The sequence below is a fragment of the Clavelina lepadiformis genome, chromosome 2 (genome assembly GCF_947623445.1).
Source record: "Clavelina lepadiformis chromosome 2, kaClaLepa1.1, whole genome shotgun sequence".
Classification (NCBI taxonomy): Eukaryota; Metazoa; Chordata; class Ascidiacea; order Aplousobranchia; family Clavelinidae; genus Clavelina; species Clavelina lepadiformis.
This window is the reverse complement of record NC_135241.1, coordinates 18,748,458-18,763,575: the sequence shown is the minus strand read 5'-3', so window position 1 is coordinate 18,763,575 and position 15,118 is coordinate 18,748,458. Positions and strand designations below refer to the sequence as shown.

Sequence of the window (15,118 nt, the reverse complement as noted above, 5' to 3'; positions counted from 1 at the left end):
TGACAATGAACATCTTAATTGCACAATAAATGGATGGTTAAAGAAAACTGGACAAAAGAAACTCCATCCTGGGGACAGCAATCCCGTTTCATTGAGTTAAAGGAACAGCTATTCTGCTAATACAAGAATTAAACTGTAGAAAGAATCCCTGTACAGGCGCTCACTCCAAAGTACAGTGCTGAGTAACATACCATAAATTTAGCAAATAAACACCTTGGTTTTTGTTAAAAGTTTATGTTATGTCGTCCAATAATCTAATTACAGTAGTTTATTCCAATTGACGAAGAAACAATGAAAAAAAATTGCGTTGGCAGGTAATTTCCCTACTGTGCCGACACAGTTCAAAATATTAAACCAATAATAGAAATATAGCTTATACTGTAAACTCTGCTTATTGTGACCGCCTTGGGGCCAGACTATTTTGGTTATGAATGTCATTACGTGAATTGGGAATGCCAGCAGCACAATTGTCACTGTCAAGTAGCATAATTGACACGAAAAATTGATAGCGAAGTCTGAAAAAGATGGAAAAATGGTCATATTATCCGAAGACTGGTCATAGTAAACAAAGAGTTTTACATGGCATATTTTATTTTATTATATTTTATATATTGAACTTCAAAACCACACCAAAATGGTCATATGAAGCGGATTCTACTGTATTTGCCCTATCAAACAATCGAAATTTTTTAATATGATTTATAGGGAATGTGTTGATGAAACATTTATAAAATAATTCATTTTTATTACATGTTTGAATACTCTTTGTGAATGTTCTACGTACATTTGTTTTACAATAAATAGTAGAGACAAAATTTCGTATAGGCCCCGTGGTACCTTTTAGCCCCACGTCCATCACGATCTTAATCTGGCTCTGATTGCAGTACTTGTTTGGTGGAGTCCCAAAGCCCGAACGTGTACAATCCGGTTCAATTCCTTGTGGGCGCTATCCTGTGTGGGTGTAATCACTATGGAACCGTGGGTTATATTACATATAAATTTACAAGATGACTAGGCCTAATTGGTAAAAACTTAAAAGTTTAACGAAAAAGGTACAATTTATTTTGAAGTGACTTGTATCTTTTCAGGCTTGTGGTTAGGTATTTTTGCTCCCAATTTATCATGAGTTTTGATACTTTGCAATTTGAATTAGATTGTATTAGTTGCAAAGAAAGGAAAGAAGATTATTCAAAGCTGTGTGAAGGTAAAGGTCGCCACATGCGAAAATTACCACGTTAACAGCTATGCATAAAGAGGTTGATACTTTTACAAATGCTGAAGTGGTATCTTTGTATTGTTTTAGATTACAAAGAAGAGACCAACAAATTTCTCCATCTGACCATATCTCAGAAATATGCTGAGTGTTTAAAGTCTTTCCTGAAGTTCCAAAACATATTTGAATCTTTAGAAAACATAACTTCTACGGTGGCAGACTTTCTAGAAAATGGCAAAGGTGATACAGAGCAAGAAAGGTACTGTTGAAAACTTCATGTGTTCTGTGTGTGGTATACTCAGTTGCCAGACTACAGAGTTTGGCATATGCACTCTCAATAGCCTACTGGTCGCGCATTTTAAGTGCGTAATTTGACACTTCATGACTTGGTCAGATCTTCTGCGCACTAAATTTTCAATTGATTTAGAGATTGAATTCATCAAACTGCGTACATTACTGTGTAATTGCGCACTTCTAGTCCAAAATGGAATGTAAGTTTTTTATGCACCGGACAGTGTAATTTTCTAAGACTGGTGTGTACCAATTAGCAACAAAAAGTGTGTATCGGTATTTGCGAGTGTGCACCAAATATCGCTCTTTGAGAATCACTTAGCTTACAAAGTAGCTTTTTTTGAATCAGTTTTTGCAAATCATTGCCAGCACAGCGCATTTTATCCATACGGGCTTCTAGTGCGTCTGATCATTTTGGTTTTTGGTGCCGTTTTTGGTTGTTTGGTGCACACAAGTTCTTGCTGCAAACAACCATAATCTGTAGTCCGACTGCTGTTGTTGTGAACTTGTAATGCCCTTGGGCATTAATGACAATTGCTCCTGTTCAGTGGACCTGCTCAACAGTTTTAAATTTGAACAAGATGATAAAAAATGTATAATAAAAATAAATGTATAATAAAAATGATAATTGGAACTTGCACTAAGGCCAGCTCAGTAACGGGGCTCGAGCGGTGAGGGATCATTGCTGGGTTTAAATTGCGCAAAGACTTTCATCAGTCCGGGCATACAGGTTATCATACCATACCATAAATTGACAATTGGTTTGTTTTAACAAATGGTTATATGTTCGTTGTGTTTGTATATGGTTTTATGGTTTCAGACACATAAATTTATTCTGCTGTGCTGTTTCGTCTGTTCAACTCTTTGTTCAGCTGAACTGGACTGGGCCTTTTATTGATATAATTTACCCAAGTTCCCAGGTAAAGTAAAGATTTTTAAAATAAAGACTCTTTGTCAAAAGGTTTTTGTCTTTTCAACTTCTTTGTTATGATAAAGGTTTTCTTTTTATAGCATTAAAGATTTTTAGTAGATATAAAACAAATTTTATAACTGTTTTAAAACCTAGACTCAACATAAACCAAATTGCTATCGTAAGAGACAATTTTTCCACTCAGCCAGGCTTATAACTATGTAGTGCATAGATTTTAAATCGCTGGCATGGTTGATAAACTTTCCAATCTGGAGAACATCCAATGTTTTAATTATATACAGGATGTTAAAGGCGGTTTAGATAAAGTGCGAAATCTGTTGAGTGCTGATGGAAACAGCGTATATCACCTTGTAAAGGCTCCACACTATTTATATGCTGCCAAGCATATTTTTGAAATTCTTTCAAATCACAAAGTTATGCAGGTAACTAGTATTGAAATGACAGAAGCTCTTCACACTAATTAGCTGATTGTTAAAGGAATGGGTTTATTCAAAGTTGTTTGGGATAGTTTTTTGTTACTATTATAAACTCAGACTTTGAGCAATTATGCAGTTATTCTTTAATTAACTACAATGTTTTGTTGAAAGACTGCCTCTTGGTGGTTGTTCAGGTGCCACTGTCTTCACAGTCAGTTGATCGACGGAATATCTGACACATTATATGGCAAAACAACTGAAATTTTAGATGAAATTTTATGTCTAGAATTTCTGAAAACAGAAATGTGCTTGTAAGGTTTTATATATATCATGTAGTCGATAATTCTATACTATAAGATCAGTTGTAAAACTTTGAGGTTATTATTTGTATAAGCGGTTTTTGATTTCTTCGCGATTTATGGTAAACGTTTTCATTGAACCAGCAGTTGTAATACTGGTAGTTTATTTTGTTTGTGCTGTGTGCTACTGCGTCAAACTACCATACTCTTTGTTGTGTTAAGGTCACATTTTCTCCAACTGCATTTGGAAGCTGGTTTGTCACTTCTCTATTATTATCATTACAAACAAGCTGATGTGCATTTTCAAGCTGCAAGGAAAATAATAGATATAGATTTTGGCTTTACAGGTCATTACCCTGCATTTCCAGTGGACTGTTTAATCTATTATAAATTTCATTATCTGATTTCGTTAATGGCTGAACTATAAGTATTTTGTTCTTATCTCAATGTCATTTAACATGTCCGCATAGTGATGTTTTTCATAAAATATAACAAATTCTATCTTTATCAGGAGCATTGGGTAAGCGGACCAAGTTTCAACAAAAAGCAGTTGCTCAACTTCGGTTATTAGTAAAGAGGAAAAGTCAAACTAAAATGAAATCCACAATTTCTGCTAAAGATGTGCTGCAATTGCCTAAAGTACCGATTTGTACATAACTTCTGAAATGTGTTTTGACTCACACGATAACCGCTTTTTGAATGGTATACAGTTTAACAGAATACTGTGCACATTTGTTTCTTGAATTTTTAAACAATTACAAAGAAATAGACCGCTTTTAAAAAATTAACATGAATGATTCTGAAAAAGAATACTTGCATTGAGTAAATGTCTTACAGAATTTAGCCCTCAATGATGAAGTGTTGCTGGAAAAAATTAAATTAATGAATGAAGAGGAAGAAGACAACACAGTATTAACACCAGAAGAAAATGCAGTCATTTTGGTTGCCTGGTAAGCTATATTGGATGTTAAAACGTTGTTGTCGAATAATCTACTATACAATCAATAAATTTCAACAACATTTATAGCACAGCAATGCAAAAAACAAGTCCCTCGCATAGACTGGAAGAAGAGAAAATTGAAACAGTAGTGGAGGTAAATTCATTCCCAAAATCTCACCAATCAGAACCTCAAGTGAATTACTACTATGTAGTTATACAATATTTCAGGCTATCACAATGAAATTAATTTCTGTGTGAAACCAATACTAACATGTAATATACCATATCAATTATATAAGATTAGATTTTATTTGCAAAGGCAGAAATTCAATATCTAGTAATCCTTAAAATGTATCTCTTTCTTGATCACATCAGTCGCAGTCATACATTTTAGGAAAAGTTTAGTACAAAATTTAGTTCATGCAAGAATAAATATTGCATTTTTGTTTGGGGTTGTTTTGTAGTACCTGCTAAACTCATCCAGCTGTTGGAGTATCCATACAGAAGCGTTACGCGTTCGTTGCATGAGTCAAAGAAATAGAAGTCGTACAGTTGAGCGCAGCATGATGCAGATGGATGCTCTCGTTGCCACCGCAACGAACAAAAAAGGAAACTCAGACAGTCGGCTTGATTTATTTTACTGTGTTCGACCCCCAACCATTTGGATCTTAGAGGTAATGTTAGAAATTGTTTTTTGTATAATAAATATGTCAAAAAAGGATTTATCAGGATTAGTTTCAGTCAAAATTACGATATTTTGGTGCAGAGAGACCTTGCTAAACTCTACATGAGTCTTGGTGCTGTATCAAGTGCATTAAAAATTTATGAGCGCTTGGAAATGTGGGAAGAGGCAATTTTATGTCTGATTCAAACTGAGAGGAATAGTGAAGCAATGAAAATGGTTAATGTGCAGCTGAAAACAAACGAGACTCCAAATCTTTGGTGTTTACTTGGAGATATTATGCAGGTTTTTATACTAGCATAAGTTTCCCTGTCATCACATTAATCATAAGGCTTTTGACGGTTTCACCATTAATCAATTATGTCTGTCAGTATATGCTACGTTTATTGTCTATAACAGGAGCCAAAACACTACTTGAAAGCATGGGAATTATCAAATCACCATAGTGCACGATCTATGAAGTCGCTTGGCTATTACTATATCTCAAAGAAAGATTACCCAAATGCAGTGGAATGTCTTCAGAAATCCCTTTCTGTTCTGTCATTACAGGTAGTCTAATAATTAATCCAGAATAAGATACCTTCCAGGTTGTGGTCCTCATTTATTTGTCAACCTATCTTGATCACCAGGTTGACACATGGTTTACCACGGGATGTGCATTCCTGGCAATGGAAGACTATAACAAAGCTGCTGAAGCTTTTCGAAGATGTGTCAATCTTGACTGGGATGTAAGAACCTGCTCACAAACTGAGATAGATATTGATAAGTTTTATTTTCTGGGGTTAATCTACATTTTTGTTGTTAACATCTGTTATGCTCACTAGTAATACACAGTAAAATTTGGTTAACACGGTTCAGACAACATCAACTTAGTAATGCACAGTTTGACTAAAATGCCCGCTCTTTTGAAAGCTGGTATGTTTAGTGAGTTTTGCGAGATTCCAAAATGAATATTACTGTTTTGATGTAGAACTATGAAGCCTGGGCAAATCTTTCCGCATCATACATCAAATGTGGCAAAAAGTAAGAATCTGGACTGTACTGAATGTATTTTTCATGAGGAAATACAGTGGCAAGTAGACCGCCAAATGACAAACATATAAAAATTTAGGGAACAAGCCTTTCGGTCACTTTCTGAGGCTATTAAGTGCAACTTTGACAAGTGGCAATTATGGGAGAATTATGTCGCTGTTGCTACTGATGTTGGTCATTTTGGTGAAACCATACATGCATATAACAGGTCAGTTAACAACATTTATGAAAATGCTGCTTTACCAGAAGGGGTTAATAAACATAAAATTGTGATCAGATTGATGGATTTGAAAAACAAATATGTTGATGTACCAGTTTTATCCATTCTAGTGCGAGCTGTCAAAGAAAAAATACTAGATTCTGATGGAAATCCAGGTTATAAAACTTTCAGTATATTTACATTTAGCATTTGAATATTAATTTCGTTTGCATCTTCATTAAAATTGGTAATTATGGCATTTTACCCATGGACTTAGTTAACTTAGTAAATCGTTTTAAGTTGTTTAGTTGTAATTAATATTTTTTAAGACTAATTCTTTTCGTAGATAGAAAATCTGCAATTCTTGCAAACCATAAACATTACCATTACAGTGAATCTCGTTAATCCAAACCCATTTGTCAAATACGCAAGGTTTCTGAAATAACGAAGCGGGATAAAACATATTTGAATTGATAGGAGGAAATCTGTTACTTCAAATATGTGTCAGAAGAGGAAAATCCCACTATACTTGATTTTATCGCATCAGCATATTGTGCAATTGATATGATTGTACTTCATGTTCCTGTAACTTACAATACGGCATCACGGAAAAATTTGATTTACCATTTTTTTTATAGCAAACATGCTGAAATCAAAAGTGATTTCACTGTTTGGTCGCGTCACTGCCAAAGTTACAAACAACGTTGAAATATGGGCCCTGTATGCTCAACTATATGATGATGGAATAGGAGATGAAATGGAACAAAATGAAAAGGCCGTTCAACATCTTCATAAGGCATTAAGATCTGGGACACAAAAGCCTGGTTGGGAAAAAGATGAAGACTTTATCAAGAAATTGGTCTCGATTTGCAATAAACTTTCTGCAGGTACTTCTTGGCTTAATGAAAAAAAGAAAATATTTGCTGTGCTGTTATTAGGTTTTTTTAATTTAAAGGTAAACAAATTTGTTTTTTTCAGCATGTTTGCATTGTGATGCAAGCCTTCCCAAAGCAACACTCTCTTCAATTCGAATGTCAGTGAATGGATTTGCTGTTAAGTTAAAAGTAAGAAGCTACAGCTTTCGTAAAAACTTAATAAATAAGATCGTCATTTTATGAAAACTAACAGTGTATCATTATTATGTGCTTTTAGCAACGTGAAAATTCTCTCCTCGATGCAGAGATGCAAGAAAAATTGAAAGGTTTTGTGGCTGATGTTGAAAATTGCAATGAAAAGATCAAGTTAATTTTTGATCAGACAAAACAACTATCATGACATGTATTGTTACTGCAAAGTAAATAAAATTAGATAAACAGTTACCTTGCTTGTGAAAGCAGTTATTTCAAAACATGTAAAAAACACATGCTAGATGTAACCAACACACCATAGGTATCTTCTAACAAACCTGTATCATGAATACCATAGCAAAGCATGAAAACATATTGTACAACATTTATCATACACCAAAAATATAAAACACAAATGCTGTTTGAACAGTAGGGAAACCAGTGACAGCATGAGAAGTGCATAGAAAATATAGAGGAACTTTTTACTAAAGTATAAATTCAATGTTGAAATAACCAGATCTTTATAATGTGATTTGTTCAAGACAAAACTTCCCAACCGCTTTCAGCCAAGGCCCAAATTTTAGGTGCAAAAAGGTAACAACCTCTTTCACGCATAAATGATTATGCTTAATATTTTTGAACAAACTTTTAGGTTTTGGCACTAAATGCTTATCACCTTCATGTATGCAATAAAAAACTCTTTTTAACCCAAGACAATTTTTAAATACTAGATATCTCCCACAAACTTTCTTAGGTTTACTTGTATAGTGTAATTCACATTTCAACAACTTCTGTGTTTAGGTATAATGTCTCAATTTATTTTTGCCACAAAATGGTTGGGGGCCAACATTGTGTTCTGACATGCATACTCAGATGATTGAGAAGTTAATTAACAACAATACTAAATCATGACCATGGCAGGAAACGTGTAGGAGAGCAATACATGAAGATAACAAAGATAAATTTGCTAGATCAGCGATTATTAAGTTTGTAAAGTGCACTGGGTTGTTGACAAGGTGGTTTTATTGCGTTTGTTATGTCCTGCGATAAGTACTTTGGCTTTCAGTTGGCAGCCCATTCTGTTTTACTACACTAACGATTTCTGTGTGTGAAATGGTCTCTTGTTACATACAGTAGTAAGTGGGTTATACAGTCACTTTTTATTTTTACCTATCGAGTTATAATAATTCTAATCCGTGAAATGCAGCGTTCCATGAAGACCCAATTTTGGGTGCCAATGCACGGTTTGAGAAACAATGGTTTAACGTCACAGACTGCTCGAAAATGGCTTTTTAAGCTAAGGTATGTTTTAAAATTGTCATCATCAGTTTCTGACCACGATAAACAACACAGACGAATAAACACTGAATATCACATTTTCCTATTTCTGCTCAGGTTTTAGCATCATCATTATTAGCAACATCATTCAATTTGGCTTCAGAGCTTAACACAACAGCAGTGGGATCAAGGTCAAGAATGTTTCCTCTTTCATTAAGAGTAGAAATATGATTTTGGAAGTTTAAAGTGGATGTAGCTTCATTTGAATTGGACTCAGTTGACTTAAACGTATCGATTGCTTCTTTCATTTCACTTGCAACCTTGGCAAGTCTTAAATCAGTTTTTACAATGGAACGGTTGAGTTTGATTGCAGACAATTCATACGTTGTAAACATTTCATCTGAATGATCAATATCCTCAGCATCCCGTAGTTGAGTTGTAATACTTTCATTTAAGGTCATCTGATGTGAGCATGAAGCTTGACTCATTTTTGTGGCACCATCTTGGATCATGTCTTTTTTAACAGTACTGTCACTGGTATTGGTGTTATCAGCATATTTGGTGTTTTTCTCATTTAGCACCCACTTTATACATTTCTTCCTTCTCGAGGCATTTCTCCTCCTCATCTGGGAGTGGAGTTCATTGCACCCTGAATCCTCCTCATCAGAAAAATCCTGCAGACACCTTTTTAAGTTTTTTTGCTTTTCAATATCCGCCTGATATGATTTTTCGTGAAACTTCTTCTTTGAAGTTGATGCCCTGTTGGGACTTCCTCTGGAAGCAGAATGTTCCTTGTAATTATCGACATCACAGCTGATCCCAGAGTCTTCTCTGGATTGTTTGATTTGTGACGTGAGTCCACTTGTTGAAGGAGCAGATGCATTATTAGATGTCTCCACTTCTGTGGAAGATTTCAATGCTTCACTTAGTTCCCTTTCTGTGTCTTGCTGAATAGATTCACGTAGTGCTTGCAGCCTTGACAACCTGTGAGTTATTTGGTGTCATTACCGAATGAAAACAAATCTTAAACTTATGTTTTCCTTACTCCATTGAGATACCTATCACGCTCCTCTTGAGAACGCTCTGCGTTTCTTGTATCACGACTCATCAGACGATGCCTCAACAGGGATGATATTGCGAAGATGACGTCACTTTCATCTCCACCATTCTCGTTTCCACTTGACGATGCACTTTAGCAAACAGATGAGAAGTTTATACTTGTATCACTAAACACACAATCAGTGTTGTTGCGTCTACTTAAAGTAGCATACTGCTCAGAGCAAATTCAACTAGTCAAAGCGTTTGGTTCTCTGATAATTCTCACGTAAGTACCTTGTTGCGACTTCTTGTCTTTCATGGTATGAAGGTGATCTTGACGCAGCAAGAATTGTTGGAACCAACCTGCTGCATATTCATTCAACATTTCTAAAAAACTACATTCGAGAAGCATTAAAATAAACGAAGTGTGTCTATCCCAACCTCACACCGTTTTCTTCATCAGATGAACTGTCACTTAAGTGATTCATGTCATGTTGTAGCAGACTGTCAAAGAAAGCCATCATCCTTGGGTCCTCGTTGGTATTTTCATTTTCGTAGTCTTGTGACAAGGGCATACCGCTAAAATAAAGATTAGTGATCGGAATGAAACTGCATCATCGAATTACAGTATATTTTTTGTGGTGTTGAATGATTTTTGGAATTGTTCACTAAAGCCTTTGAAAAGTAGGTAGCATTGTTAATGCCTTGCTAAAGGACAATGCAACGATAGCGAAGAGCCACCAAACGTTAAATCTGGCATATTTGCTAGTCAGATAATCTAACCAGTACACTACTTGTGAGTTCTATGTGAAATGTTTCACCTTTGAACGACAAGCTCAATATACTCATGGCTGGAGTACAAAGGTCTGCAGGCTTCTTCAGAGACATTCCTAATTTGGCCAGTTGCACCAGGATACTTAAATGGTGACCAAGTCTTTACCGATTTTTCCACCCCAGAAGACGCTAGCAGTTGTGTCTCTTTATTGTATCTTACCTTAAATATTGAAAGTTTAGAGAAGAATAATGTGACTGGAATAAAATCTGTATATTAGTTATCGCAACAAGATTTTAGTTGTTTTTACTCACCTGGTTTACAATAGATCTGTGACCTTTTAAAACCATTTTTGCAGAGGTCACATTCAGATTGTAATCAGTGATAGACTGATCGGGAATTTTCCACAAGTAAATTTTAAAGTTATCAGATCCAGAAACAACATACTGTAAATTAGAAACAAGAACCATGCTGTAATATCTTAGCTTAATGAGATAGAGAATTTAATAAAGTTAGATAACAAATAGCTTTATTTGAGAAATCACAGCATTATTCTTATTGACCACACCTCATCATTTTCTCCAGCAAAGCAACCACTCTTCATAGTGCAAGAATTCAAATAACCTTCATCACTGAATTCTACAACTGGAGTCTAAATTATATCAGGACATAGTAAGTGCTCAACAGTTTTAACTATCACAACCGATCTAAACAAAAAATTCATGCAATGAGAACACAATCAGATATAAAAAATTTTGTGTAATTTGTAATGAAAAAATTTATAAAATTAATTCTTTCTTCATTTGAACGGGTTAAATTAAAGTTTGAAATCAGAACTTAACACAATAAGCAGCTGATTAAAATTTATACTAGATGTTATAAAACATGTCAAAATTTGCGTTTTTCTATACAAATTTTTTTCTGCTAGCAATAAGTAATCATGTAATGAGTGGGTATAGGATAGGGTTACCATATCAGAAAAAGCTAAATTCCTGACGGTCTCAATGACTAACTTTTGCGACACCAAACAGGCGCTACACGACATTTAACAGTACGTTCTTACATCCTACCAATCCAAACGCTTATAATTTTTTCTGCAAGACTACTGTCAGAGGGGAAAAAGCACAGAATTGCCACATTTGCTTAGTCCAACAACTTTCTGTTTAATAGACAAAAGCCATCTTATAAGCAGTAGTATTAGTTATGTTCTTGGTTATTCGTAATATTGAGAAAGAGACAGCACCTATAATATAAACTTTTTCTTGTAAGCTATTTCGGCTGTAATATCAAAACCTTTCGGCCGGCAAAAGGTTAGAGTATTTTAACCTCACGCAACAATAGAGTCAGATATAATTCACCAGGTATTTTAAGTTAATATACCCTCACAAGTCAAAAGGGTCTCTTCAAAGCTTGCCTGCATCTCGTCAGTAAATTTAGATTTTCGCTTAGCCGTTTTCAACAGTAAAAGAATAACAAAGTTTAATCTTTGACACTAAACAAATTCTTATTGTGAAAATATTGCCAGTTAAATTTCATAAAATGCATTATTCAACAAACCGGACATTTAAGCACTTTTTCAGATGTAAAAACTAAAATCCCGGACATGTCCGGGAAAATCCTGACGTATGGCAGCCCTAGTATAGGAAAGCAAACACTCTACTTAGTTAGACACATTGTCTATCTCTATAGCTATGCCAGTTATCAAGATGCCATAAAATAGGAAAAAATGCCAGCCTGCCGAAACTTTAACAAGTGGGTGCACACTCCAAGAAACGTCAAAAAAGTTTGATTTTTTTATCGTGCTTAAAACACTGCTTATGGGTAAATCATACGATTTTTAATTCATAAATGGAAAAAAATTAAACATTTTTAATAATATAAAAAGTGTTTTCAGTACACCCTTTTTTCAAATTAAAATTGATGCCGTGCCAGCAAATGTTTTTGCAACATAGTTGGTGTCACTATTAATGTGCACACATAATAAGTTTCAAGCAGATCACTGGTGTCGTTTTCTTTTTCAAAGCATTTAGTATAGTTGTATGGTCAATGCTCGTTGATTCTTCGCTCGCAAGTGAAACAACACACAACATCTCGAACTAAGATTAGATATTGCATCAAGTGCTGCTAGAAGCTTGGCAATAACCAAAAGGAAACAATTCACATTATTCAGAAAGTTTTAGAAATGAGGCCATAAACATCAAAAATCACTACTGTCAAAAAAAAAATATTAGGACAAGTTCGCAGTACTGTATTGTGAAAACAATATTGCCCTGTTTCTTCTATTTCTGCAGTGCCTTAAAAATATGCACCTAAACAATCAATAAAAAGTAATTACTTGGAAGGTTTACGTCGCCTTTAAATTTTACGATGCAGTGCGAAGATAGTTGCCAGATATGTGGACAGGGAAGAACTGGCAGCTTCACCATAACAATTTTCCAGCTTATTCCGCCCATGTGGATGCAATCCAAGGTTTTTTGGCTAAACGCAATATGGCAGTTCTGCGGCAGCCTCACTTGACAACATGTAACTTCTGGCTGTTTCCAAAGTTAAAAATAACACTAAAAGCGATGTGATTTCAATCAGAGAAAAATCATGGAAAAATTGATGACGGAATTCAGAAGCGTCCCATGAAGTGTTTATAAAAGTGAAAGAGGCGCTGGGAAAAGTGTGCGTATTTGCAAGGGGAGTATTTTGAAAGAGATTAAATAAAATTTGTGATATTCATGGTTTTGTGTTTTTCATGCCCAAAGATGCTCGTATACTTTTTTCACAGACCTAGTACATATTGGTTGTAACTATGAAACCATATAAATGTACAATAATACCTCTACATGGGTTTTGTACACCCTCGGTGAACGTCTTCTTCTTAAAACAAACAAACGAGACCCCAGTTCATTGAATCGAACACTCATAGTGCTTTCTTCGTTCCTTGGCTTGCCATATTGAAGAAAAACTCTAAGACATTGACATAAAACTTATTATCTTGCATCAGGCCACAAATGTAATTAAGTTTAGAAATTTTCAGCTAAACTTCAATGAAAGTGCAGGGCTGGAGCTTGACAAGCTAACCTTAAACCAAAGAGTAGTTGGAAGTAAGCATAACAAACACACGTGTGACATGTTTTTGGATCCATTTTTGGCAATAATTGGTTAACCACTAAATACTAAAAAAACTAATAGTCCAGTATATACATATTGACGATTTTCTTTGGTTTATGGTCAATCTATTTTAGCATTCGCCCATCATTTTAAAGAAAGGATGATAAAAACAGCTTCACTTTTTCGGCTTTCGTACATCCCACAATCCAGCTCCTTCCACTGAGTGTGCACCAGCAACAAATAATGGCTCCAATGGGTTAAATGCAACTCCATGGAAAGCGGATATATAGTTTGCCAAACACATAGTGCCAGTATGAGTTCGTATCCTACAAAACAAACAACAAAATTTGAGATATGACTTACACAAAGACTCTAAAGAAATTAACACAACCTCATGTCCGTAATATGAAGCCTTCCATCCTCACAAGCTGTAGCAAATATATTATCATTATACGGATGGGTTGACAATGAATACACTGCATCGTCCCGTATGTAAACTTTTACCACCTTGCTAGTGGCAAGATCATGGACCAAAATTTGTTCATCGTTTCCTGCATTCAAATGTTTGAAAAAAAGTTAGCCCATTTTGCTTTTCAGTGCTATTTTCACTGCATGTCATGAATCATGCTGAATTATGACTGCAAAAAATTAAGCCTAGAAGCAACTACAACCTGAACACCATCTGAACTGATCAGTTGTGGTTAAAGAAAACAAAGCTAGCCTACCACAACTACATTATCGTATAATCTTAACACTATAGCTACATATATAATTGGCTTTTTAAAACTGATTGAAAAATAGATGAAAACTTAAACTAAATTCATTGATTTCATAAAACACTTTTCAAAATATGGAATCAATGTTCAACAAATATTCTTATTTCTTTTTATGTTTACACATAAATAACAATATATGCAAAACATGTATTTAAAAAAATATGCTAGATACAGAGATATCATACCTGAAGAAAACAACTTCTTGTTATACATGTCAAATGCAAGACAAAAAATATTGGAAATATGATTTCCAACCATAATTGTTGGCTTATAATTGGGCGCAAAGAAGCGCTCTCCAAGGTTCCACAATAATACCCTTTTATCATCTCCACCTGTCGGTAAAAACAACATGTCCATATTTCATTAACTGCAATGAATTTTGATGCTTGTTGCCCTGAAAGTTTTTTTGATAAAATGGAAGACATATAAATCCGTAACCACAGAATCCCGATATGCAAATATAAAATCTTGACTACACAGAAACATACAATAGCCAGGTCTAGTGTACAAGTGCACAAAAAGATGTTTGCACAATTTGAGTAGCTGGGGTCTAGTATACACAAAGGTATCTTGTGGTTGTGCACTTGTATACTAGACCTTCATAGCCTACCTGATGCTAGGAATTCTTTTGTTCCATTAGAAAATTCTACTGCATTGACACAAGCAAAGTGTCCGATCCAGTCTGAGCAATATAAATTCTGCACCCAATTGAAACGACTTGTTTTGATATCTGATGCACTTGCACAGTTTCCGTTAATTTCCCGTAATTCTTTTCGTTTGCATAAGTTCCAGGCAGCCGAGCGATTATGAAGCAGCATCACATAAGCTAACTTCGATTTGCAATTCTTTAAAGCTGAATCTATATGCCATACAACAGACTGCAACAATTAAAGGAGAGATATAATAAGACCATGTTATTTATGTTGTACAAGAGACTCTTAAAATATAGCCACAACAGCGGCTGTAGTTTTCGGGTCATGGCGTTTACAAACATGACTCAGAAAAAGGTTTTCCATCAATGTGGCGCATTCCGTGTCGCTTACGCACGCACGACAAGCCTTATACAAGTTTTACACACTTACACC

At 34.9% G+C, this 15,118-nt stretch overlaps 2 protein-coding genes across 3 annotated transcripts; one reads left to right on the top strand and one right to left on the bottom strand.

The window, feature by feature from the left end:
• Positions 1-1,054: 1,054 nt before the first annotated feature.
• Positions 1,055-7,322, top strand: LOC143445308 (tetratricopeptide repeat protein 27-like). Its single transcript, XM_076944328.1, has 19 exons — positions 1,055-1,204; positions 1,304-1,472; positions 2,325-2,424; positions 2,717-2,857; positions 3,023-3,162; positions 3,373-3,497; positions 3,662-3,789; positions 3,988-4,100; positions 4,178-4,244; positions 4,555-4,764; positions 4,857-5,057; positions 5,172-5,321; positions 5,402-5,500; positions 5,743-5,795; positions 5,884-6,012; positions 6,082-6,179; positions 6,642-6,890; positions 6,982-7,067; positions 7,156-7,322. Exons 1-19 carry the CDS (start codon positions 1,123-1,125, stop codon positions 7,276-7,278), a joined length of 2,463 nt encoding a protein of 820 aa, XP_076800443.1. The 5' UTR covers positions 1,055-1,122; the 3' UTR covers positions 7,279-7,322.
• Positions 7,323-7,441: 119 nt separating this feature from the next.
• Positions 7,442-14,928, bottom strand: LOC143445309 (DDB1- and CUL4-associated factor 5-like). 2 transcript variants are annotated; one of them, XM_076944329.1, is made up of 12 exons: positions 14,644-14,928; positions 14,219-14,365; positions 13,649-13,808; positions 13,437-13,583; positions 12,984-13,113; positions 10,727-10,810; positions 10,473-10,604; positions 10,208-10,380; positions 9,828-9,965; positions 9,681-9,752; positions 9,407-9,538; positions 7,442-9,332 (listed from the first exon to the last, which is right to left on the bottom strand). In XM_076944329.1, exons 1-12 carry the CDS (start codon positions 14,849-14,851, stop codon positions 8,462-8,464), a joined length of 2,394 nt encoding a protein of 797 aa, XP_076800444.1. In that variant the 5' UTR covers positions 14,852-14,928; the 3' UTR covers positions 7,442-8,461. The 2 variants fall into 2 exon arrangements, with proteins under 2 accessions (XP_076800444.1, XP_076800445.1); XM_076944330.1 differs by lacking the exon at positions 13,649-13,808 and having other exon boundaries at positions 13,454-13,583.
• Positions 14,929-15,118: the final 190 nt, after the last annotated feature.

Excerpts from the sequence above, each read along its gene's own strand:
- LOC143445308 (XM_076944328.1), top strand. The coding sequence starts at position 1,123 with ATGAGTTTTGATACTTTGCAATTTGAATTAGATTGTATTAGTTGCAAA. Across the intron at positions 4,101-4,177 it reads GCAGTCATTTTGGTTGCCTG|CACAGCAATGCAAAAAACAA; the intron begins GTAAGCTATATT and ends CAACATTTATAG. Across the intron at positions 6,891-6,981 it reads TTGCAATAAACTTTCTGCAG|CATGTTTGCATTGTGATGCA; the intron begins GTACTTCTTGGC and ends TGTTTTTTTCAG.
- LOC143445309 (XM_076944329.1), bottom strand. The coding sequence starts at position 14,851 with ATGCTGCTTCATAATCGCTCGGCTGCCTGGAACTTATGCAAACGAAAA. Across the intron at positions 13,809-14,218 it reads CAAGAAGTTGTTTTCTTCAG|GAAACGATGAACAAATTTTG; the intron begins GTATGATATCTC and ends ATTTGAATGCAG. Across the intron at positions 9,753-9,827 it reads GATGAAGAAAACGGTGTGAG|CAGGTTGGTTCCAACAATTC; the intron begins GTTGGGATAGAC and ends ATGAATATGCAG.